Genomic DNA, 25,798 nt, shown 5'->3' on the forward strand with positions numbered 1-25,798 from the left:
TTAGTGCAAAAAAACATGTATAATTGACTTGATTTCGTATTCAACTAAATAAGAAATCACCCCAAAATTAGCAAGAAATTAGCAAAAGAATTTACAAGAAAATAGCTTGGAAATTGGAATAAATAAATAAATAAATAACAAGTAAATCACTTAAAAATGGTTATATACTAATATGTTATGTTAGTATATAATCATAATTATTTTAAGTTAAAAAATATATATAGTTTTCTGGATATTTTCCCTGTCTGTCTTCTGATAAGAGGTGCGCTGTTCCCAGGACAGCAGATAAAAACCATCCTTCAGTGCAAAAAGCATGCTTATCTCTTAAAACCTGATGAAACTACCCCAAAATAGCAAGAAGTGAGCAATAATTTACAAGAAAATAGCCCAAAATTTGGAATTTCACCACATTTTTGGAGGGAAATGCTGTACTTTTTACTTCACTGTATTTTACTGGCAGCTTTAGAGACTTTAGAAATTCAAAAAAAAAGTTGTGCTAGTGATCAGTTAGCCAGTTGGCCTAAAATCAATAGCCAACTAATCTGAATTTTATTATTATTATTATTATTATTATTATTATTATTATTATTATTATTATTATTATTATGGCTTTCTTTGTTTGTTTGTTTTTATCATTTTGTGTTTTGGGGATTTTTTCTATTTTTTTAAATACATTTTTAAATTTATTTTTATTTTTAAATATAATTTATTGTTTGGGGATGTTTTTCTTTTTTTGCAAAAAAATGTAGTTTTTTGGGTGTTTTTTTGTAAAATAATAATAATTTTTTTAATCTAATTTTTTTTCTATTTTGAGGGTTTTACATGCAATGCTTTAATTACTTTTCCCTGATTATACTTGCTCTAATTTCAGCAACATTTTCAACACAGAACTTTTTCTTGTTACAGAGTACTTTTACAGGGTGGTACTAGTACTTTTACTAAAGTAAAAGATCTGAATACTTCCCCCATCACTGCATTGAACTCATGTATGTATTGTATCGCAACTACTCAGCCCAAAGAATAAAAAAGAGAAGCATGAAGGATAACAGAGCTGCACCAGTCAGTGAAAATCAAATGTATTTGCAGGTAAATGTGGCAAATGAATATGAGGTCGTCTACAAATAAAAAACAAGCAAATAAACACACGGCGCTATGATGTACAGTACATATCAATGTTTCCATGTATACAAAAATAGACATATCAAAACACATATACACATATAGGTTATACATACAGACCACAAAATAACATCACATGACACAAGTATGTTCACGAGTTCAGATTTGTCGATGGATTTTTTAAAAAAAAGTCAGAAATAGGTTGAAAATATGGGAAATTTGGATTTTCCACATTGGTGTTTGTTATCGATTTAAATCGCAAAATTCAAATTCAGTTTTTAACTTGTGTAAAAAAACTGTCTGAGACACATCTGGGTTTTTAACCCCTTTGAAACCCGAGCAAAACGGCTTAATTTCTTTTTTAAAACACGAGAAGGCAAAGAGCAACATAGATAGATAGACATTAACAACAACAAAAAAAAATAGTAAAAAAAAAAAAAAAAAATCCAGAGAATTACATTAAAATTATCAACAACAAAAAAGATAAAACCAAAACAGGACAATACGTGAAGAAAAGCACATAAAACGGTTTATTTTCTGTAACATAATTCATATATGGCAGTATTTAAAGTATATTTATTGTAATAGTTTTTTTTAATATTATTCTAGAGCTGCTAATTTTTTGCATGTTTTTGAAAAAAATTGAATCAATTTACTGAGGTTTCAAAGGGTAAAATACTCATGAGAGGTATTATTATTATTATTATTATTATTATTATTATTATTATATAGCCTAATCCATTTATAAATACCATTATCAGCCCATAAGTAGAGAAAAACTAGATATATTTTTGTCACATAGCAGTCATATTGTTGGAGAAAGCTGAATTGGACCTCAAATTTGTTATCTTAAAATAATAATAATAATAATAATAATAATAATAATAATAATAATAACCTTACAACTTCGAAGAAACAGAATACAATTGATTGGTGTGTTCCAAATGTAGTACTTTAGTCAAAGGCAAAGTAGGCAAAGTACAAACAGACTCCATCGTTGACGCATTGTTTCAGAAGTACTTTTTTTTTTAAGGAAAATACTGACAGAAAATATTCATCCTGATCTAAACATGTTGCTGGCACATTCCTCTTTACAACGCAATATTTCAGCAGGAAACTCAGATGTGTGCTGAAGACGCTGAAGTACACCGAAAACATGAGCAGCAAAGTTCAAGTCAATCACAGGAGCAGGTCACACACACTAGTATGCGGAAAACTAAAAACATGCATATCTCATATACATCTGCTGCCCTAAGAACCACTAAAGATTTGGCGTAGTATTTATTTACAGCGAATACGAGTCATATTCAATACTATTTTAGGAGAGGTATTTCTGCTTTTTACTGAATGAGAAGTGCCGAGCGAGTTCTTTCCGATACCTTTGGTGTTTTAGAAAAGATTCATTCCAGTTTCGTGATCCGGATGTGTACGAATAAGGAGGAGGGAGGAATGTTGGTTCCATCTCTGGATAGAAGGTGAATGTGACGATAACCTGAGAACATAAAACCAAACCAGAGAGATTAGCAGAATACACTTTTTTGGTATATTTTTTACAGGTTAGTGAAAGTCGAAAGCAGCATGGAGACCGGTGAAAATACCTCTTTTTATTATATCTCTTACTTATTCTGTGTCTCTCAAACTTGGTGCAAAGTGTAAGGCCACGTTTAGACAAGGACAGTCGTGCTAAAAACGGAAAAGTATATCCTTTGCGTTAAAAAAAGGTGTGTTCATATCGTGAAACGATCCTTGTGGACTCAGATCTGCAAAAACAACCAAAAACGCTGTAGTATGCATACCAAGCCGGTAGCTGGCGATGTAACTTTGTACATTGACGCACCATAAAAGAAGTGTGGCCGTGATGTCACCATTCTCCCAAGATCTGATTCAGATTCTGATTGGCTGTTTCTATCGTTAATGAAATCGCCCTAAACGATTCCGTTGCGTCACTTTCGTTAAAGTTGTAGTGTAGAGTCCGCCATCCACTTGTGTTGGACTATCGTTATGATTCTTGGTGTGGGCGGCTTTATTAACATTTCTTAAGTTTTAACGGCGTATAGTAGAACTTCTACTGCCTTTCAACAAGAGCTGGTGCAACCTAGTCCTGGTGCCGGCGTCTTCTGTGGTTTTATGGCGCAGCGCACCAGCAGCTAGTTGGAAATGTTTACTAGACGCTACAGATGGACCTTACCTTGCTGCATACAGCTGAGAGGAAGGGTATACTGGCCCACAAAGTCATTTTTAGAGGTTTTGTCATAGTCTTCCACTACGAAGCGCACCATAGCCAGCTCAGGAGTGTGGATGGTGAAGCGCAGAGTATCGTACCACACAGGGTTGAAACCTGCAGATAGTACAGATTGCTAAATGTCATGTCCATTCATCCGTTCCCTCTTATATTTATCTCTATGATAAATAGAGAACCCCTTCTTGTACCATTGTTCTCGATGTATCTGGTCTCCTGCTTGGCCTGGTCCCTGGGAACACCATGGATCTCCACTCTGACCAAAGGGTCCACTATCGAATCCTCCTTGATGTTGACTTTGGGAAGCTGCTGACCACTGATCACCTTCAACACATATACATCAATGAAATAATGGTTGAACTAACTCGGGATACATTTTTCGTTAATGTCTTCGTGGTTTGTACCAGTATGGTGAGGACAACCGGTTGGTAGCCATCCCATTTCTGGGGTGTCTCGGGGTCGAATCTTTTCTCGGCCTCTCTCATGAAACCGGGCTTTAGGACATAGCCACATCTGCCGTTCTGGCTAAACAATCCATCGTTTAGATCCATCCCCTCCCCGGCAGTCTGGAAATTTAACGCAACTGAATAAGAAAAAAGGAAAAAAAACAAGATTTACTTTTTTTGACTCATGCCATTCTTGCCGAGAAATTTACCACAAGCTATATTCAGGCACTTACGACAACACAGATTTGAACTTTAGGGTAAAACACGCCTCCCCATTTGTATCTTTAACAATACAGAATGGATAAGAGACACAAAAAGATCTTGCTTTGACAAGACAAACTCCTTCAGCCAATCTTGACATTAGCATTGGCATCTTCTCCTCAACAACCAGCCTATTCTGACTCCGAACTTGACAAATACATGTGCTGGTTAAACTTAAAATACAATTGAAGGGAGGCGTTGAGAGAGCCTGTAACCATAACTTTACAAAACTGTGCAAAGAAGCAATTACAAATACAATAAATTCAAGTTTGTCTTTCCGTTGCAATCACCAATTTGGCACCCAGCATTCCACATTTCCTGAGGATTGAAATTGGAGGAGTCAGTTCGGAAGCCAGTGGGATAAACCCTGGTCAGCTGCCGCGAGTTATGGTGCACAAACTCGGCCCCTGAAATGGAGATAATATCAGAAAGTACAATGAAAGTCAACAAAAACGATGTGACTGAAGCCCCTGAGACATATTATTGTGTGTCAATCTTAAATACAGAAGGCCACTGATAATATTTCATGCTGAAAATGTAACCTGGACACTGTCAATAGAACCAAAATCCCAAACTACAGATATCAAATGTCTATAAACATACATAAACTCTGTATTAGTCGAACCTTAAGCTATATATTTGAATGTCTAAAGCAGAACAGAGGGATAAAGCTGGACTCACCAGCCTCTCTCAGGTGTTTGCGGGCCTTTGACTCTGTGAAAGAGGCCACCTCATAGAACTTGGAGTGGATGCGGGAGTGTTTGAAGTTACTGAAGTGGACGCTTTTGCAGTAAACCACACAGTCTGACAGCTCCTTGGACAGCTGCTTTGACTTCTATGGAGAAAAGTTGAACTACATCACATAAACAAATATTTTCACAGGGGCCTCTGCTGTTCCGACTATGCAGTTAATTTGGAATTACCGCCTTATGGTTGTAGGCTTCCATGAACCACCAAAGTTGCACCTTTAGTTTACATCCGTGTCTGTGAAAACATAGATACTTAACATACATCGGCCTCCCGGCAGCACAGAACATCTATATAGTTTCAGAAACATGTTTTGTGAGTTCACAGTGACCTTTGACCAACAAATTCAAATTAGCTTATTCTTAAATCTGTGCGGATGTTTCTGCCAAATTTGAGGGAACTCTTTCAAGGCCCTCTTGAGTTATTGTATTCGTGCAAATGAGACAGATGTAAGGTGACAGTGACCTTTGACCACCAAATTCTGATAAGTTCATTGTTGAGTCCGAGGTGACGTTTGTGCCAAATTTGGAGCAGTTTCCTTCAGGTGTTCCTTAGATATTGGGTTAACAAGAATGTGACGGGCAGGGTCACAATGACTTTGGCCTTTGACCGCCAAATTCCAATGAGTTCATCAATGACTCAAAGTAGACGTTTGTGTCAAATTTGAATAAATTCCCTTTAAGGTGTTCTTGAGATCACAAGTTAATGAGAATACTGATGAGGAAAGGTCACAATGACCTTGGCCACTGACCATCAAAATCTAATCAGTTCCTCTTTGAGTAAAAGTGGACATTTGTGCAAATTTGAAGAAACTCCCTTCAGTAGTTCTGGAAATATCGCATTCAAGAGAATGAGATGAATGCAAAGTCAGACTGACCTTGATCTTTGATGAGCAAAATCTTATTCATTAAACAATGGGTCCAAGTGAACGTTTGTGCCAATTTGTTAAAAAAAAAATCCCTCGAACAGTTCTAAAGATATTGCATTCACAAGAATGAGACAGACAAGGCCACAGTGACCTTGACCTTCGATGGCAAAATATAATCAATGCCACTCAAAAAGGGCAGACACTGAAAGAGTCACAATGCTGCTAACAGATAATAGTTAGGATAATGGAAGCAGGTAATGGGCAGGTAGGGGTAGGATACATAGTTCAAATAAAGGCAGTAATGTCTGAAATTCTATGGAGATTTACTAGAGTAACCACAGAAGTATACAAAATGTAAAGTTGTTGCAATTAAGAAGAATTGACTTGGTGTGCAGGGATGAACAGCATCAGGTAATTGGCTGGGAACTCCATGGGGGCCACAAGTGGAGAGGTGTGGAATGACAAGGTTCAGACAGATCCTTCAAGATGCAACCCAAAGAGGTTTCAGCTGTTCTGCTGACTTGTAGGAAGAACCCAAACCCAATGGCCCGAAGAGACATTTTCTTCGGTTCACTGAAGTCACATGAGGCTCACTGAGATCGATCCACGAACTGGCTTTGTGTCAGAGCCAGTCACTACCCTGCGACAGGGTAAACCCTTATGATGCGAAGGAATCCTGTCATGGATGGAAGCACAGGGGCGCATCGAAACCTTGAGACAACCCTCTCTTGAATTATGTAAGTGATACTGGACTGCAATGCCAAGCACAAGCAGGTGTGCTGCCAGGGTAGCTTCCATGACTGTAGAGATCAGAGGTCTGGCGGGCCCAAATGGCACAATGACAATGACCTGCAGAGCACCTAAGCGTGCACGCCTGCCTGCCTCCACATGAAAGCTGATCTAGCTGGTCTACCCAGGCTTCAGACCGTCACCCCCCAACCCCACACCTTCACCCGTCTACATGACAGCAAGACAGCTCTCTCTCCAGACACCTACACCATCAGCAGGGGCACCGCCGAGCTCACATCTCTGCCAAACTCGACGCTTGCCTCACCTCTGATGACCGTGTTGACAGGAGTCCCAGTGTGGCATTTCGAGCTTCTCAAATGCTTATCAATAAACATGACCCTAAGTGCCCAATGATTCCGCTTGTGCACTTAGTTTCCTGAGATGCACATTCAACACGAAACATTAACACCCTAAAGCCTGTACCATCAGTACAAATCCATATTACATATACAGGATGCATGCCAATCAGGGATGTATGAAGTAGTAACGACCACTCAAAGCACTTTAAAACTAAAAGTCACATTCACCCACTGACACACACACATTCACACACTGGTGACCAAGGCTACTATACAAGGTGCCAACTGCTACTCAGTAACCATTCACACGCATTCACACACCAACGGAACAGCCATCGTGAGCAATTTGGGGTTCAGTATCTTGCCCAACGATATTTGAATGTGCAGATTGGAGGAGCCGCGTATCAATCCGCCAATCTTCTGATTACAGGAAGACCTGTTCTACCTGAGTGACACCTGTCCCTTTAGTTTTAAATTTCATCAGAGCTTTTGGGGCCCTGAGCAGAACTTGTCCTCTAACTCTCTCAAAACTGTTTCTAAATGGTATTTCCAATTAAACCCTGAATGAGTGGCCAACGCAACACACTGCCAGATGATGTTGTGTTGCACAAGTTAAGCCTGGTTTAATTTTGTTGCCAGAGCCTTATATCAGCAACCTCACTGTGATGATTGTATAGATCTCTTGCGCTGCGGGGGGTAAGATGAGTTTGAAGCGTCCATGTTTTCCCTGACATGATTGTAAACTGTAAGAACACTTGACTGGTGTGTAGGCATACAACTGTGGGGTAGCAATTCTCGTTTGAAATGATGCAAATTGACAGAAAAGTTTCTGGTATAATAACTAATAACTAATAATTTGATCAAGTTCAGCCAACCAAATGCTGATAGGGTTGTCAGTCAGTCAGTCATTTTCTGTAACCGCTTGTCCTCGTAAGGGTCGTGGGGGAGCTGGAGCCAATCCCAACTGTCATCTGGCACATTGGATACACCCTACAACCCGGTTCCAACCGGGTTTCGCACCAGGGACCCTTTTGCTGTGAGGCAACGGTACCAACCACGACGCTACCCTGCCGCCCCTGATAGGGTTGACATTTGGAATATCAGAGTATATACAGTATTTTAAAGTTATTCTTTTGATTTGAGTCTTGCAGTCAAACTACTTCCTCAGTTGATTCCACAATCTGTAATTTCATTATTGTAAGTCTTTAGCAGCCACTGTTTAATTGCCCGATTAGGTATTTGCAATAGTTGATACTTGATACCACATTCTAGCCAGACTTCAAGACATTACAACTCAGTATTTACAACCAAGGTGATTACTGACTGCAATTAGTGCTATTCTGAGTATCAAATATCCATTTTGGAGGAGACTGAACAACCTTCACCTTGCTGAACTGAGCTATGTCCCGCCAAGCCTTGCATGGCGTGGCTTCATCAGGTTTGACAGAATGGTAAGACAGCGACTATGAGATTCCTGTCCATCCTTTTTTTCCTATCTGTCTTACATACTTCGACACTGGACATGCACAGTGGTGAAAGATATGCCTTAAGTTATGTAAGCGTTGGTTTGTTTTCAGGTTTTTTTTAGGTGACTTCTCAGATGTGGATGGCTGAGGTAGAAGACACCAGTGTCATGAGTGGTAGACGGTGCTGAAGGCTCAGTCTCTCTTTCCTCCTTGTCCCTGACTGCCTCTGTGTCTTTCTCTGCTGTCACAGTGTAAACAGATCACCTTATCCAACACCCAGTGTCTGCTCCCTGCCCTTCAATCCGCTCTATATTTCATGAGGGATGACAGGAGTTTATGCAATCCTTTTCCGCTGGATAAAGGGCGACCAGATTTCTGGTTATCTCTGAGCGACTGACTACAACGCACACAGCAAAGAGAACAATATTGTTGTCTTTTAATTTAGTCCAGTATGACACGAATTAAAACAAAGTCAGCAATATATGCAGATAGTTGGGATTGGGGGCTGGGGGCAGCATGGTGGCGTCATGGTTAGCACTGTTGCCTCACAGCAAGAGGCTCCCTGGTCCCTGGTTCAAAACCCGGTTGGACCGGGGTTCGGTCCGTGGGTTTGCATGTTCTCCCCTTGTCTGCGTGGGTTCTCTCCGAGGTCTCCGGCTTCCTCCCACAGTCCAAAAGACTGGTTGATTGGTGATTGTCAATTGCGCCCAATGACAGCTGGGTTTGCCCCCCCCCCACGACCCTTACGAGGACAAGCGGTTACAGCGGTCTCTCCTCCTGGGCAATTGTCAGTTCAATGTCTATAATCATTAGGTAACATTAGCCTTGACATCCTAACAGTTAGCCTTGTTATACGCAAGGTGGGAGGACTCTCACCAACTGTCACAATTGAACTCAACTCTCACAGCAGTGGTCTGCTTTTGGAGGTCCAGGGAGCGCTTGGGGAGTTCATGGCTTATACATTTTGCAGCCCAAACATATGTAATTTACACAGTACTGGCTAGGTATGCTGGTTTCTGCTCAATATTTCATTGCTGTTCCTTTCGCACAACATGATTTCAAGCCATAAATATCAAACATGTTTGATATTTTAGATATGTAACTGGGAACACTGATCCAGTCACATGAAAAATATATATCTAACCTACAGCATCATATCGGCTGATAATCTGTTAACACCAGCCTCAAATTGGAACACCCCTGCAATTGTTGGGAGGGGCAAATCAGACTCTCAAAATCTGCCCAATTATCTTGCAGTGTGGAGGCAGCATTAATCTATTAAGTGTTCCATTCATACATTAAAAGCTGCCTTAGTATTGCATCATCAGCCGAAAAAGCAGTCAACAAGAGGATCCTAGTTCTATATCAGGCTGGCTCATCAGACCGTGTTTAATAGGCTTTCTGGCTCGGAGGTCGACAAAGGTGCAACACTGTGCATTCAACAAGCTGACATACCTTTACCCTGCGCCGGAGACTCTCGCGGTGGAGGTTATCTTCGTCGATTTCAGCCACCTCTTCTTCATCACTAACCTCTCCACTCTGAGAGTCCTCCACTATCCCATTTAAACTCTCTTCTAGGCCACCGATCTTCTTTGCCTTCAGCAGAATCTTCCCCTTAAGATCCTAACAAGAAGAGCACATAAAATCTAGGATAATCCTTCACATCTGGTTGAATTTTCAAATAATTCATGTGTGAAGAAGGGGGGGGGGTTATATTTTCCAACATTGGAAGAGATCCAATTTATTGTGATGTTGAATAATTCAGGGTACCAGTGTTGCATCTAGACTCGTATCATATGACCCAGCAGACTCTGACAGGTTTTGGGGTGAAAGTAAAGGTCCCCGTTGGGTCACTGTGAACTCTGGCAGGTTCTGTTGGCTCACAATTAATCCTCTGATCAATGGACAACCTGAGCCACAGCCGCTCACCCCCCAAAAAATTTGCAAAAACTCAGATCAAGTGCTGACTTTCAGTAGATCACAGTGAGGGAGCGTCTCTGCAATGTACGAACCCCTAAACCGGTATCAGGTGGCCTGCAAGTGATTTAGTGCGGGGTTCTCCACAAACATATGGTACAAGATAGTAGAGGACCCTAGCCCTGTCACTAATGGCTCTGCTTACCAATCAAGGCCAGGTATCTGGATCCAACTGGAGATCTGTGGCGTAAGAGGTGGAATTCTGACCTAGAGGCGTTCAGTTCTAATCCCATAGATGGTAGCTTTGCAGATCTGGCTCCTAAGCCAAGCACATACGCCAAATTTCTAAACCTGTGGTTCCTTTGGTACTGAGAAGGATTACTATTGCAACAACACATCATCAGCAGGGTCAAACTAACCAGTCTCATGATGGTTTAAACCCATGAAGAAGGGTACTCTCTGTTTAAGTTGATCTAAAACCTGACACCTCTTAGCCTTCACATGATTTTGATCAGTCACTTTAAATCATTGTTTTGTAGAATTGAATAACTCATTAAAACCAAAACACTGGAATAAATATCAGGGTGATGAGAACTACCTTCAGTGAGCAGAAACCATTTTTGGGGAAGAATTTATTTGGTATACACTTTGAGTTTTTAGTATGTCCTATGTCCCATGCACTAACATGGAGCAGCGGGCTTTATTATCTATAAAGTTGAAAATTGGTCAGTGGCACATGAAGCCAAAAGAGCTCTATTTCCTATTCCTATTTATTAGCATAAATTATTTTAACCTTACTGCTCTTCTAGACCTTCCAGATGTTATTGGACTGATTGGATTAAATCCTAATAGAGAAACGAGTAATTTTGCAGGGGTTGAGAAACTCAAAAGAGACTTCTTTTTCACAATATAAGTCAATGGAGAAAAAATTTTGGGCACAACGGCATCAGGTTACTGACACAGGAGTTGTAATTGCACTATTTGGCCACTATGAAAATATGCTCAAGCATGGCAAATTACCTAGGGGCATGGAAAAGTGCAACAAAACTGTTTTGTAAGTATTTTTTGAAGTAAGGAAGACATTAAGTCCTAAACTGCAAGTACAGAGCTTGAATAAACCTGTGTTTTCACCATACAGCCAGTTAGTGGGGTAGAGTTAGAACATCTGACGGTAACACTCACCTCAGGAGACGGCAGCCCGATGGGGGCCTTGCCGTCTAAAGTGCTTTTCAGCAGCTTGTCACCCAGGATGTGGTTCAGGTGTTGGGCCATGACTCTCTGTTGCTCAACACTGCAGTGGTTCTCGATGGACAGGATGACTGGATATTCTGATACCTGGATGGGGCAGAGGAGGAGGCGGAGGGGCGGAGGGGGGGGGGAATTTGTAATTTGACACTGGAAAGCATTATCATAGGGGAAAGCTAATACGCCAGCTGACATATACCTGCGAGTTGTGCCTGTCTGGTTAAAAGACCAGCAGATGGATGCACAAGGGGTCACGTGGCCAAAATATTCAAACGTGCAATCGACGCTCATAAACAACAGTGTCTGACATGCATGTGAACCTGGAGGCCGTTCACTTTGGCATGAGGCTGGCGCTCCGTGTGGCAGATGCCCGGCTGGCTGACTTTATCAGCCTTTCAGATGATGTCTTGCATTTCATTTGCACAGTTGTACACCCTCTCATGAATGTATAATGAGACACTGAGTGACTTGTTGATACAGCTTTACAAGACAATGAAAGCAAAAACAATCGCTATGCCAGCATGAAAGGATTACAGAACATGTTAGCATGTTCGTTCTACTTGAAAAGCACATTCGGATATTTTCCTCCATCAAGGTCTGGTTTGAACATATAAAGACTGAATCAATTCTACACAGATGACGCTACCTTGAAGGCATAGTTGCCCACTGCATTGACCACGTCTTTGAAGAGTATCTTAGAGGTGAAAGTGTGTCCGTGATAGACGATGGGTTCTCCGTTGGCACCATCCCAGCAGTCCACTTCCACACACCGACAGCCACGACTCAGAGCCCTGAGCAACAAAACAAGTTCAATCTTTTATTCATTTTTTTTTCCTCAGGGTCCAAGGAGGATTTGAACTTACCCTTGCCATAAGCTGAGGTCATTTGTGTCATTATCATACCCAATAAATTTGATGAAACCGAATTAATCACTTCAAAAGTATTTGACGTCAAGAATCCCACTTTGTTCTATTATTGAATTTCGTAACACAAATAAACAGTGGAAGATTAATGAAGGGTAATGTCACAGCAAAGTTCATCACCCCTTAGAGGTTAAATGGAGCATAGTAGGGGACACATTAGGTAAGGGATTTGTGCTGATGGAAATTGTGAAATCTACGTATAGTGCCGGACTGGATTTGGGAATAATTAAGTGATAGTTGCAGTGTAAGTCCTGGATGTGTGCAAATGTTAGCTCTCATGTCATCATATAAGTCTCTTTTTTCTAGGACTTCCTATCAGATTTATGATTGTTCATAAAGACACCAAATATAAAGCAATCTCTGAAAAGTCATGCTTATGTGTATCATGTCTGCATGTTCAGATTTGTGACCTGTAATGACTTTGAGGAGATGGGGTGCGAGCTGAGCACAAATCAATGTTTCCCCTTCGGCAAGCCCCCCACTTTTTGGGATCCTCGGAAATTACCTATGCTACCAAGACCACAAACTGCTCAACTTGTCACATGGTGCCACTTTGTCTGTGACCTTCCGCATCTGCTTATGGTGTCATGGCAACCAACACGGACCATCATGATGGTTAGGACTAGGCAACAAAGTCACAGATGGTTCGGTTTAGGCATAAGAGGCACAAGGTAAGGTGTAGAAAAGAAAAATGAAAGTCAGTCGTCTGTAGGACCCATCCACCATCTTTCTAACCCGCCCCATAAGTGCCCATAAGTGCTCCTGTTGGGTCGTCACCATTATTTCAACATGGTGTCATCCTTACGTGTATCATGTGGATGCGCCTGGTGCCATCCGTCCAGTAACTGGTGTACAATAACAATGCCACCAGTTCTGTCCGGCCCAGTTCAGCTGCGTTCAAGATGGACGTGGATGGTGGCTTTTGGTGTTGCACCCTTATGCCAAAAGTACTGACAAAGCGGAGGTATTTCACAAGTTCAGAAAAAGAATGGGCTGAACTGCCTGTTCAGGCATGTCATTAGGCTCAGGACTCAGATAATGTCTTTGTTTTACTATTGGTTGATATGAGAATTTAATGTGTTATTGTTTTGGTCTCAGTCCCATCAGCATCAACGGCAAAATTTCGGACTAAAATCAATTAATTTCAATTTATAACATCAGCTTTAGGCGAATTCATTCAAAGAGTTGAATTAAAATGTGCAACACTGCTATAGAACCAAGGATGTATGATCAGGGAGCGAGTTGGGAAAACATACATTTTTTTAGGGGTGGCAAGGATGGAAATAGGACAGTGGTGTTAAGTGTCGTGGGCGGCGCCTCCACGGGTACTATATACATCAAGCTTTCCGCTGGTGTAGGGTTATAAGCAGAAAATAATAGAGGAGGCTGTTCTGATATGTGCCATTTGGAGATGGTGTACTTTGGCCTTCAGTCCTGCAAGCAGTCTTTCAGAACTATTAATATCATAAGGGTGTCCAAATAACTCCTGCTGTGTCACATTTTGCTGTTAGTTAGCACTTCTCTTGGTAGTTTGAACATCATAAAAACATTTTCAGCAGAGCTACATGATCAAACCTGACAAAGAATGGAAAGTTAATCCAGCAGCCTTACCTGATGTACCCCTCGACACTGCTCTGTCCTCGGAGCTGGTCCTCCATAAGGTAGGTGTTGTGGGAGGAGGAGATGAAGTAATGGCACAGTGGCTGGGTCATGTCTTGGAAGACGCCCCGCCACCGTGGGTTAAAGATGGAGCCCTCAGCTGAGCCGAGGTACATCAAGAAGCCGTCAAATGTCATGGCATTCAGCAGCTTGGCTGGAAAAACAGCAGGATGGTGTCAGAACCTTCTTACATTAATGGTACATTATCAAGAACCAAGACGAGGAAGGACTTCACAATAATCCCATTAGAATCAGTCAAACACCAAGACAATAGTCCATGTACCCGTGTCTGAGGGCTCATAGTGCTCAATGAGCTGCTTGGCATGCTGCTGGATGTCGCCCCCCTCCAGCTGCTCCTCTCTGAGGAAGTCCTCCAAGTCACTCTGGGATAACTTCTGGCCATCAACCGAGTACTCCTGGAAAACTCTTAGTACATCTTCCCGTTGGGTCAACATCTTGTAGAAGAGCACAAACTCATCGTCCTCCAGCGTACCCGACTGGGACTTATCAGCCATCTGAGAGAAAAGAAAGCAACATTCTTTGGCTCTTTGCAAAGACGTATCACAACCCAAGAGTTCTTAAAGCGGCCTCTGCCAAGTTTTAGCTCAATTTAACATAAGACACTCACCGTGAACAGACGATGAGCATGGTGCTCGTTCATGTCCACGTTCATCATCTTCAGTAAATCTCGCACTTCCTTGAAGTTCATCCTGCCATCGTTGTTCTTGTCTGCCTTTCTGAACCAGTCACCAATCCATCTTGGTATGCCATTTAAGGAAAGTATCACATTCAGCAGTTGCTGAAACACTGATCTTAAACCTTGCTATGAGTCATGGTTTTGGTAAATCCCCAACTGATCCTTGAGCACAACAGACAAGTCAACATTTACCAGTGACTTTTGGTCCTTGACAAGGTGTCGCAAGAACTTTGCTCTAGATAAATATTGTCTTCCAATCAATTACTTATTTTGGACAACTGAATAACCCCCTTAGGTCAGATTGTCAATTTTGGCACAAGATTCAGAGAACTTAATGACTCATGAATGGCATCACACTTGTCATGTTGCAAGCATGATATGGCATGTGACTAAACAGACTTAGTGAAAGATACTGGTCAAGTCTCTCTCGCTCCCCCATGTTCTCCAGGTTCTCCATCAGCTTCTTCATGCCTCTGATCCAGGACTGCGCTTCCTCGGCTGACTCAGCCACCAGGTCCAAGTTGCTCCTGCGACCGCGGAACACCAGCGTGAAGCATCGGTCTGCGGGGAACTCATCAGCGATGCTCAGCAGTACCTCGGACTGGTGGCCTTCTCGTATTGCCTCCACGTCACTCACTGAAACTAGGCACAAAAAACACAGGATGGAAGTTTCAAGGTTTCCATGATGGTCCTTCTACAACTCAAGGTTGCACAATAAAATGCAAGTTGTAGTCCTTTTATGCTACACAAGAAAAACGACCAGTGTGAGGAAAGAAACTGCTCTGTAGTCTGGCGGTACGATAACTGCCAAATTTTCTTTGGGTCATTATTTGACCAAACTTATCAAAAGTTATTATCTCCGATGCAAATTTAAACAAAAAATGCGCTGCAGGAATTCAGCAGTAACATGACCAAGCACCCGGATGGAATTTTCGTAGTAGTCACGTAGTAGTCATCCTTCAACTCCAAAGATGTAGCAGGATCAAGGACAGATTTTAATAGCATGTTTAAATGACTAATAAATCTACCTTGTACCTTGCCTCTTGATGGTCGATCACTTGATGATGTGAAACTAGGCAGAAATAAGGTTCAGACCTACCAAATACTCTTTCGCAAACTTAACCCAAATGTGTAGCGACATTCAAACAAGACAACAAGACAAAGGAGTCCTGGAATCACCACTTGCGGTGATATGTAATTTTAGAATTAACTGCTTCATTCGAACTTTATTATGTTGAGAATGTTCAGAACATAACTGGGGTCAGACAATGTTGTTGGCCCGTCTTACTATGTTTTTAAGGTAAGCTGATTCCTAGAGTTTCCACAGGACCTAGGAGCTTGAACAAATGCAAGAAAAAGATTTGACTTAAACAGGCAAAATAGAGAAAACATGGGAGTATAAATCAGGTACCGGTCGACTTAGGGAACTGAGTTGCGCTGACTTTATCCTTTACTTTTTTCTACCAAAATCAATGTGGTGACACCCTTGTAATCAACATCATTTGGGCATTCATAATCATTATGTTGGACTCCATGTCTGTCCACAGAGGTCCATTGCATCAGTCAATCATGAGTCCTTACTTGTGGAGTGGGTGTTGCCAGCCTTCTTGGATTTGTACCAGATGGTCATGCAGTCATCCTGCAGTTTGAAGTAGCGTTGCTTCTTCCAGGTACGAGACTTGATTTTCCTCATTACCGTCCCCACCAGCATGGACTGGAGGTTGTCGTCCCCCTGGATGCCTGACAACAGAGAGACAGAGTTGATATTGACAAGAATAGGACTGGATGGTATTTGAACTCTAATGCACTGAAATCCAAAGGTTGAAATCTTTCTTTTCCAACTTCAGCTTGCACATTGTCTAGGAATTTGAACAGGAAAAGCCCATTTCACATGTTATTTCATTACCTTAATGGTAGTGTTAGGCCCTCGAGAATTTCCAAACTTTCATTTTGGTAGTAATTATGCCATTTTAAACATGGAAATATGAAATGGTTTTCTTCTGCCTCTGCACTGGTGATAGCCGTGGTTGTCTGTACGTACATACCATTCTTTTGAAAATGATATCTCAAGAACTCCTACAGGAAATTTGTTATTTTAGCACAAACGTCCACTTGGACGCAAGGATAAAGTGATCAGAGTTTGGTGGTCATAGGTCAAAAGTCAAGATCATGGCAACCTCATCTGTCTCATTCTTCTAAATCTGGTATCTCAAGAACAACTTTAAGTAATTTGTTTGAATATGGCACAAACGTTCACTTGGACACAAGATGAGGTCAAGTTTATGGAGACATCATAGCGTTCTGGAAAAACGCTTGTGGTCGTTACTTAACGTCACATCTCAGACACTGAGGGAGGGACTTTTAATTGGGGTAAATACAAAAGCTTATTCTGATGAGTGTTAAAAACTTATTGAGCAATTAGCTATTCTTTGTTAATTCGACGAATTAGAGAAAATCAGACTTACGGAGGCCACTTCCTGGGGAAGCCATTCGTTGTTGTCTCACTCTTCTGCCATCTGAAGAAAAGAAGTTTGGGATTCATGTAAGTTTGCAGTTCCAGGGCAAAGATCAGACAACAAATTCAATAAATGACACGTTTTGCAAAATGACAAGACGCCAGGGGGCCAGTTGCAGTGGCCCCATACATGTTTCTAGGATCTTAGGACATTTCTAAGATTTAAGGACATTTCAGATGTGTTTAGGATTTTAGGACGTTTCCAGGATTTCAGGACATTTTGTACGGTTTTGGGACATTTTAAGGATTTCAGGACATTTTGTACGGTTTTGGGACATTTTAAGGATTTCAGAACATTTTGTAAGATTTTGGGACATTTCAAGGACTCTAGGACATTTGTAGGATTTTAGGACATTTCTAAAATTTTGAGATGAGTTAAGGATTTTCAGATGTTTCTAGGACATTTTTAGGATTTCAGGACATTTTGTAAGGTTTTGTGACATTCTAAGGATCTTAGGACATTTCTAGGATTCTAGGACATTTTAAGGATTTTAGGATGTTTCTAGGATTTTAGGACATTTCTAGGATTTTAGGACATTTCTAAAATTTTTAGACAAGTTAAGGATTTTAAGACAAGTTAAGGATTTTAAGACATTTTTAGATTTTCAAAGATTTTATGAAATTTCCAAGATTTTAGGACATTTCAAGGATTTTAGGATGTCTCTAGGATTTGATGACATTTTGAGGATTTTAGGATGTTTCTAGGATTTTAGGCTGCACTAGGATTTTAGGACATTTTGAGGATTTAGGATATTTCAAGGATTGTAGGACATTTCTAGAAATCTAGGCTGTTCTAGGATTTTAGCACATTTTGCGAATTTCTGGATATTTCGAGGGATTTTACAAGGTTTCTAGGATTTAAAGGATTCCAGAACTTTTCATTATTAGATTATGATTTTAGGTTGTTTTTAGGATTTTAGGACATTAGGATCTTAGGTAGAACCTCTTTCGGAAGTGTGGGGGATCCTCAACAGGCACTTTTTTTGACAAACAAGCTATATTTTGATGCTGTTTTTTGCACTCTGGCTCTTTATGTATTCTGAAACTACAAAAACAATTCCAGTTTGATTCATTTTATTTAATATTGTGAATAAAAAAATAGTTGGGGTGCTACCTGGCACCCTATTGGGGACCAGATTCAACCTGCATACTGTAAGTTGAGTATCACTGCCTAAGATCTAGCCTGTATAAACCAGATGATTAATTTTCCTAGACAATATGCTAGATTCATACATTTTTAAATAAATCTTAGTATAGCAGAAGGTCTGAATAATAACAGCAACCCACATACGGATGGATTGTAGCAACCGTTGCTATGATGTGATGATATCTGCATCCTATCCACACGGCACCAGCAGGGATGTTATTCAGCCTCCAGCCCCGTGCTGTTTGTGGTGTCACTGGAAGCTCGCTAAGCCGATCTGGACGCTCTTTTGTCGCTCTGTTATGTTTTCACAGCGTTCTCTGCTGTCCTGCACTTTTATTCTGTCTCTGTGTCGCGCTCACTGAGCCAACTAATCTCCACAAATCCTCGTCCAGGTTTTCATCATCCCTTCACTTATGACCTCAGCTAACTCAGCGCTGGAACAGCTCATTCTCAAAAACACATTTATTTCAGTAACACTGCTGTGATTGGCTGCTATGACTAGGATTTTAGGACATTTTAAGGACTTTAGGACGTTTCTAGGACTTTAGGACATTTTCAAGGATTTTAGGACGTTTCTAGGATTTTAGGACATTTCTAGGATTTGGGACATTTTTAGGATTTCACGACGTTTTGTAAGGTTTTGGGACATTTTAAGGATCATTTCTAGGATTCTAGGATGTTTCTAGGATTTTAGGCCATTTCTAGGATTTGGGACATTTTTAGGATTTCAGGACATTTTGTAAGGTTTTGGGACATTTAAAGATCTTAGGACATTTCTAGGATTCTAGGACATTTTTAGGATTTCAGGACATTCTGTAAGGTTTTGGGACATTTTAGGGATCTTAGGACATTTCTAGGATTCTAGGACATTTTAAGGATTTTAGGACGTTTGTAGGATTTTAGGACATTTCTAGGATTTGGGACATTTTTAGGATTTCAGTACATTTTGTAAGATTTTGGGACATTTCAAGGACTCCAGGACATTTTAAGGATTTTAGGACATTTAAAAAAAATTGAGACAAGTTAAGGATTTTCAGATGTTTCTAGGACATTTTAAGGATTTCAGGACATTTCTAAGCCTTTGGGATATTTTAAGGATTCAAGGACGTTTCTAGGATTTTAGGACATTTCTAAAAATTCGGGACAAGTTAAGGATTTTTGGATGTTTCTAGGACATTTGAGGATTTCAGGACATTTCTAGGATTTTAGGATGAAGTGGGGTTGTATGGGGAATTTATCCATAGCCAGCATATTACATCCAGCAGATGTCAGTTAGCAGTTAGCACGCCTCTAATTTGAAAAAACAACCAAAATCTGAACTATCCCTTCAAAATAAAAGCAAGACAATATATACTAGACTAAATGCCACAATACTATACTATATATGCTATAATATAAAACATGGCAAATGCATTAAATAGGGAAAAATATATACTTTTAGACTGAGTAAGCTCAGTAAGCACTGATAGAAAAAACACACACATTAATTAAAAATATTGGGGGGAAAAAATGGTAAAAAAACAAAAAAAAAACATTCTTACTCAAAATTATTTTAAAAAATGTAACAAAAAATGGCAAATAGCAATATTTATGTTATCCAAAAATGTATTTAAAAAAAAAAACAAACACACGACAAGTAGACTTTCTGACCTGTTGCAGGATCATCCCTGAGTCCTGGTGGCTGCTGCAGAGCTGGAGCGGATCACACGGCTGCTGCTGTCCCTCTGCATGCTGCGCTGCACTGATGGACACCAGGGGCAACTCTCTGTGACACGCAACTCCTCCTCCTCCTCCTCCTCCTCCTCCTCCTCACCATCCCTCTCTTTCCGGATCCTATTTGTCCCTTTGCTTGATCGCTTGTTTGGCCCCGTTTAGCATTTCTGAAACTGTTCCGAGAGTTCAGCATTCATTCTGTTTCTTTGGATAAAGAGAGTAGAGCAGGTTAACGGAAGTAAAGGCTGGGCAAATTGGACTGATTTCTTTTTTTTTAAAAAATAAAGAAATGGCCCAAAAAATGCTAAAAACGACCAGTAAATAAGCAACAACAAAAAAAAGTTAAGTTAAAAAACCAAAAAAAAAAAAAAAACAGGGAAATGACGTAAAAAAAAAACTGATTAAAATTACAATTATTCTTTAATATAATTTTTGCATTATGATTTTAAATAGAGATCTCTGGAGATTTCTTCCCTAGCTTTTTTATAAAAAAAAAAAATCTAAATGTACTATTTTCTTGTGATTTGTGGGTCCAATATTAACAAGAAATGAGGAAAAAAGTACAAGAAAATTACATAACAATTACATTTTTTTGTGATAATAAAAAAATAAAAATATCAAAAATAAATAACCCTACTTTGCATGTAGTATATTAGGGGGAAACAAAATCCAGAAACATAAGGGTTAAAATTCATAAAAGTTCAAATTCAGTGAAAGTAGAAAATAAAATTAATTAATTATATTGTTTTTTAACCTGATTTTGAACACATTTGCACATTAAATAATAATGTATTAAAATAAAATTAAAATAAATAAAACAATTAAAATTAAAAAGTAAAATAATTAAAAAATATATTTTGCATGTAGTACGTGGAAAATCATTATTTAAAATAAATTTAAAAAATCTAAAAACATAATGGCATCATGAGAAAAACCTGGCATTTAAAGGGTGAATATTCTGAAAATGAATAAATCTTGACTGATGTTGGTTCAAAAAAAACACTTGAGGAGCAGCAGAGCTCCTGTACGGAGAGTCGCAGTGTAATGTTACTAAGGCGCGCTCATCAAACTTTGATCAGGCCAGTTTAGCCGGCAATCCGCGAGGACAGAAGACCTCAGAGACGGATTCACCATCAAACTACCGAACTGTGGCCACATCACCTCTGCAGCCACCACCTGCAGCCTGTCTGCGGCCCACAGCTCCCACTCCCACGCTTCCACGTTTACAATATGAATATTGCGTCTGAGCGCTTCATGTGTGCTCCCTGATCAGGTTCAGAGGCATTAATTAATCATCCACAGTTTTCAGATCAGCTTCCAGCTCAAATGACACTCGCAGAGCCAAAACTAAAGCGGAGGAACTCCCTCACAGTGACCTCTGCTGAGGAAAAGCTGAATCAACTACAGTACCCAGCAGCACCCTGTGCAATAAGTGACCTGGAGTCATTTACGTTACCCTGGTCTGTCTGTGGGAATGGTGATGGGTGAGAAAATAAATGGGAAGAAAGTATCTGAATGCTCACCATCATCATCATCATCGTCATCATCATGATGATCATTGTCATTATCATCACCATCATCTCCATCATCATCATCATCATCACCATCACCATGATGACCATCATCATCACCATCATCATCGTCATCACCATCTTCATCATCATCATCATCATCATCATCATCATCATCACCATCATCATGATCATCGCCACCATCATCATCATCGTCATCACCATGATGATGATCATTGTCATTATCATCACCATCATCACCATCATCACCACCATCATCATTATCATCACCACCATCATAATCATCATCATCACCATTATCACCATGATCATCATCACCATGATCATCATCAACATCATCATCACCATTATCACCATCGTCATCATCACCATCGTCATCATCACCACATCATCATCATCATCATCACCACCACTATCACCATCATCATCACCACCATCATCATTTTCATCATCATAATCATCATCATCATCACTATCACCATCATCATCACCATCATCATCACCACCATCACCATCACCATCATCACCCTCGTCATCACTATTATCATTACCATGATCATCAAAACACCGAAGCTGTTCATCCCTCCAGTATCTATCTATCTCTCTATCTATCTATCTAGATCTATTTCTATCCATCAATCTATCCATATCTATCTATAAAAAAATAAAAAATAAAATAGGATGCACTGTCAAATAAATAAATAAATAGATAAAAGAAATATACTGTTAAAAAAAGACAAGAAGCAGGTTAGGGTTAGCAACACCAATATTCATCACAGTTTATCTCACTAATGATTAATGTTACACATAACTGAGACAGAACGAACAAGTCAGCATTAAAAAAAAACTTTATTTACACACAGCCAGCGACAATGAGTTTAGAAACTCAATGTAATAAACAATTATTGATTTTATAATCCTTCATTTACATGTTGCCTTCACAAATACATCAGGACAGGAAACGTGGGCACTGAAACAGGTCCCCCACCAGAATCTAACCTAGGAAACATGGGCGCTGAGACAGGTCCCCCACCAGAATCTAACCTAGGAAACATGGGCGCTGAGACAGGTCCCCCACCAGAATCTAACCTAGGAAACATGGGCACTGAGACAGGTCCCCCACCAGAATCTAACCTAGGAAACATGGGCACTGAGACAGGTCCCCCACCAGAATCTAACCTAGGAAACATGGTGGGACTTAATGAATATTAGCTGTACAAACTCAACTGATGTGTTCAGCAGTGAGATGGTTCCTCTAGTAGGAGGAGTCTCTCAGACCTACAAGGGAACACAGAGACACTGAGGAACCAGACCAGAACCCAAACCCAAAGCCAGGATACAGCGGTTCAGTGAATGTGGTGTTAAAGGTGTAGAGGTGGATCAGAGTGCCAGAAGAGACACTGTAGAAGGACAGAGTGCCAGCGGGACAGTCCACATACACTGCCACTCTGTTGAAGACAGAGGAGGAGGAGAAGGGGGAGAAGAAGGACGAGGAGAGTTTTGTTTCTCTGTTATTGTGACAGACAGAGTAACAAACACCAGAACAGCTCAGACTCCAAGACTTTTCATTCCCTCCAAACTCACAGTCTTCACCGTCTCCCTTCCTGCTGATTCCTTTATAACTCACTGATATATAAACTCCTCCTCTCCACTCCACCTCCCAGTAACAGCGACCAGTCAGACCAGTTCTACACAGCACCTGCTCCCACCAGTCAAATCTGTCTGGATGATAAGAATATGACTGGACCTCCTTCACACTTGTTACCGTCCTGTTGTTGTCCGACAGTTTGAGGTGTCTGTTCAAAGTGTTCGTGTCAAGTGTGAGTTCACAGGAATCTGATGGAGAGAATGAGACACAATACAGTTGCAGTTATTGATCTACCATCTGCTCATTGATTAGTCCCTCCAAGACCTTTGAATTCTGTGCACCACAAATGTGACTTTTTTTAAACGGGTAAAGTCTTGTTTCATTGAAGAGCTGCGTGCAGCGTACTGATTCACTCTGTGCGTTTGTTATCATGAGACTCCTGCTGCAGGAGTGTGAGCTAGACCTGATGGGTATCTGGTGGACAGGCCTTGGGCCATAGGGCCTGGTCAGGTTCATCCCAAAAGAATTGCATGGAGCCGCTGCCCTGTGGGCACACCACCCACAGGGATAGGCATTGGGATCGGGGATCCAGTCGTACTGACCCTTTGCATTGCAGACTAGCTCTCAGGATGTAGAACGTCATCTTTTTGATGGGGAAAGAAACGGGACTGGTGTGGGAGTCAGAGAAGTACCAATTAGACAAGTTGGGCCCACCAAGATGCATTGCACCGGTTCTTGAGCCAAAGTCCCAGAGAAGGACTGGACTCTTGCCTTTTCCAGAGTTGCCCAGGAGGAGAGGCATGTAAGGATAACCATGAGCCGCGTTGCTGTGTTGGAAGTTTCAAGAGAGTCACATTGATGCAACTGCGAGTTGTTGGAAGGAGGACTGTTGTTTTTGTGTATGCACCAAACAGCAGCTCGGACAACCTGGCCTTCTTGGAGTCTCTGGGGGGGTGTCCCTGAAAGGGTATCCACAACACTCATATGGGCAATAATGGAGAAACCTGGAGAGGGGTGACTGAGAGGAGCAGTGTTGGACTTTTGTGCTAGTCATGGGTGGTGGTGGTGGTGTGTAGGTGTACTTGGTACCAGAACCAAAGATCGATGATCGACTTTGTGGCTGTATTATCAGAACTGCGGCTGTTTGTCTTGGACACAGATCGAGCAGAACTGTCAACTGATCACCACTTGTTGGCGAGATGGACCTGGGAAACCCAAACCTGTAGTGATGGTGAACTGGTAAAATGGAGCTGAGGCCATTGCGCACAATGTCTTCAACTTCCACCTTTAAAAGATTTTTTGTGTATCCTGGAGGAGGCGGGGAACATGAAATATGAGTGGGCCATGTTCAAAACGGTCTCCTGAAGCAGTAGACAGGTACGGGCTGACCAGAGAGTCTGCAGCTAAGGTGGTCACCAACGCAAAGATCCAGGCATAGGAGGTCTTTGAGGAGGCTATGGAGACAGACTTTCTGCTGGCCTCAAGGATGATCTGGCAAAGTCTCTTAGGTCTCTGAGACAGTCAAAAAGCTCCTATAAGGCAAGGCACCAGGTGTGGATGAATTGCTGAAGGCTGCTGGGCTGTCTTGGCTGAAAGGGCTCAGACCAACTGGCGAACTTCAGATTCAAGAGGAGCAATGAGGATTCCCGCCTGGCCACGAACAGTGGACCAGCTCTCAACAATTTCAGGGCTGCTAGGAGTTTGCCCACCAAGAGGATGTGCATCAGCGCATGGTGCACTTCCTGGGGGCTTGATTTCAGGGCACAACAATCCCTTAAAAGACCAAGAATCCCGCAGGGACTAATTCATTGACACTTTGATGATGAGGTTTACAATTAGCTATGTCACAATGTGAAGAAGTTTTGTTTTCACGAATCAAATTAAGAACACACTTACATTTCCTCAGCCCTGGTCTCAACCATCGGACTCCACGAGGCTCCACCCTGAAATGAGGAGGGGGGTCAGAGGAGGACTTCCTCTTTCAGAATGCAGATATAGACATTACATCACTGTCATTCACGTTTTGTTAAAGAAACAGTCTAGAGGGCCAAGAAAAACCCTTGAATGTAGCGTCTCAAAAATCCTGTCCTGTTCTGTCCTGTGGTTGTCAGGTTCAAGGTTTGGTTTTAACTTCATAAAACTGCTTTGACAGTTATTAGAAGGTTTATCTTTTCTCCTTTAAAGGTGCTAGGCTAGCAGTTTCCCCTTGCTTCCAGTCTTTGTGTTAGGCTAAACATGTCCTGGACCTCTCTCTGTAGAGACGTAACTGATTCGATCCTGGGTATCAGGGCAAGAAGCAAAGGATCCTTACATCAAACTGGCAGACAGTTCCTTTCCCAGAGCTCCGTCTAAACTGAAAGGTTTTTCCTTGAAGACCTCCAACACAATTATCTGCTTTTTATGTTCAACCCGTGTTCATACCTGAGAGTGTCCAGCCAGTCCAGTCCAGCAGACAGTAACTTCACTCCCGAGTCTCCTAGATGATTGTAGCTCAGGTCCAGCTCTCTCAGATGGCAAGGGTTAGAGGTCAGAGCTGAGACCAGAAAAGCACAGCCTTCCTCTGTAACCAGACAGCCTGACAGACTACAAACACATGAAACAACCCACATTAGCAAGTTGTCTCTCCAC

At 41.1% G+C, this 25,798-nt stretch overlaps 2 protein-coding genes across 2 annotated transcripts; both read right to left on the bottom strand.

The window, feature by feature from the left end:
- Positions 1 to 1,060: 1,060 nt before the first annotated feature.
- On the bottom strand, positions 1,061 to 21,766 carry plcd4a (phospholipase C, delta 4a). The gene is made up of 16 exons (XM_042513219.2): positions 19,988 to 21,766; positions 17,141 to 17,191; positions 16,257 to 16,415; positions 15,089 to 15,317; positions 14,607 to 14,736; positions 14,262 to 14,493; positions 13,931 to 14,132; positions 12,043 to 12,187; positions 11,334 to 11,486; positions 9,690 to 9,857; positions 4,747 to 4,900; positions 4,356 to 4,472; positions 3,763 to 3,941; positions 3,550 to 3,682; positions 3,308 to 3,457; positions 1,061 to 2,611 (listed from the first exon to the last, which is right to left on the bottom strand). Exons 2-16 carry the CDS (start codon positions 17,163 to 17,165, stop codon positions 2,520 to 2,522), a joined length of 2,268 nt encoding a protein of 755 aa, XP_042369153.1. The 5' UTR covers positions 17,166 to 17,191; positions 19,988 to 21,766; the 3' UTR covers positions 1,061 to 2,519.
- Positions 21,767 to 22,412: 646 nt separating this feature from the next.
- Positions 22,413 to 25,794, bottom strand: LOC148185532 (stonustoxin subunit beta-like). Its single transcript, XM_088074360.1, has 3 exons — positions 25,592 to 25,794; positions 25,067 to 25,113; positions 22,413 to 23,418 (listed from the first exon to the last, which is right to left on the bottom strand). Exons 1-3 carry the CDS (start codon positions 25,777 to 25,779, stop codon positions 22,838 to 22,840), a joined length of 816 nt encoding a protein of 271 aa, XP_087930486.1. The 5' UTR covers positions 25,780 to 25,794; the 3' UTR covers positions 22,413 to 22,837.
- Between the last annotated feature and the right edge of the window lie 4 nt (positions 25,795 to 25,798).

Source organism: Plectropomus leopardus, chromosome 24 (assembly GCF_026936395.1).
Source record: "Plectropomus leopardus strain MGB_pleo_1.0 chromosome 24, ASM2693639v1, whole genome shotgun sequence".
NCBI lineage: Eukaryota > Metazoa > Chordata > Actinopteri > Perciformes > Serranidae > Plectropomus > Plectropomus leopardus.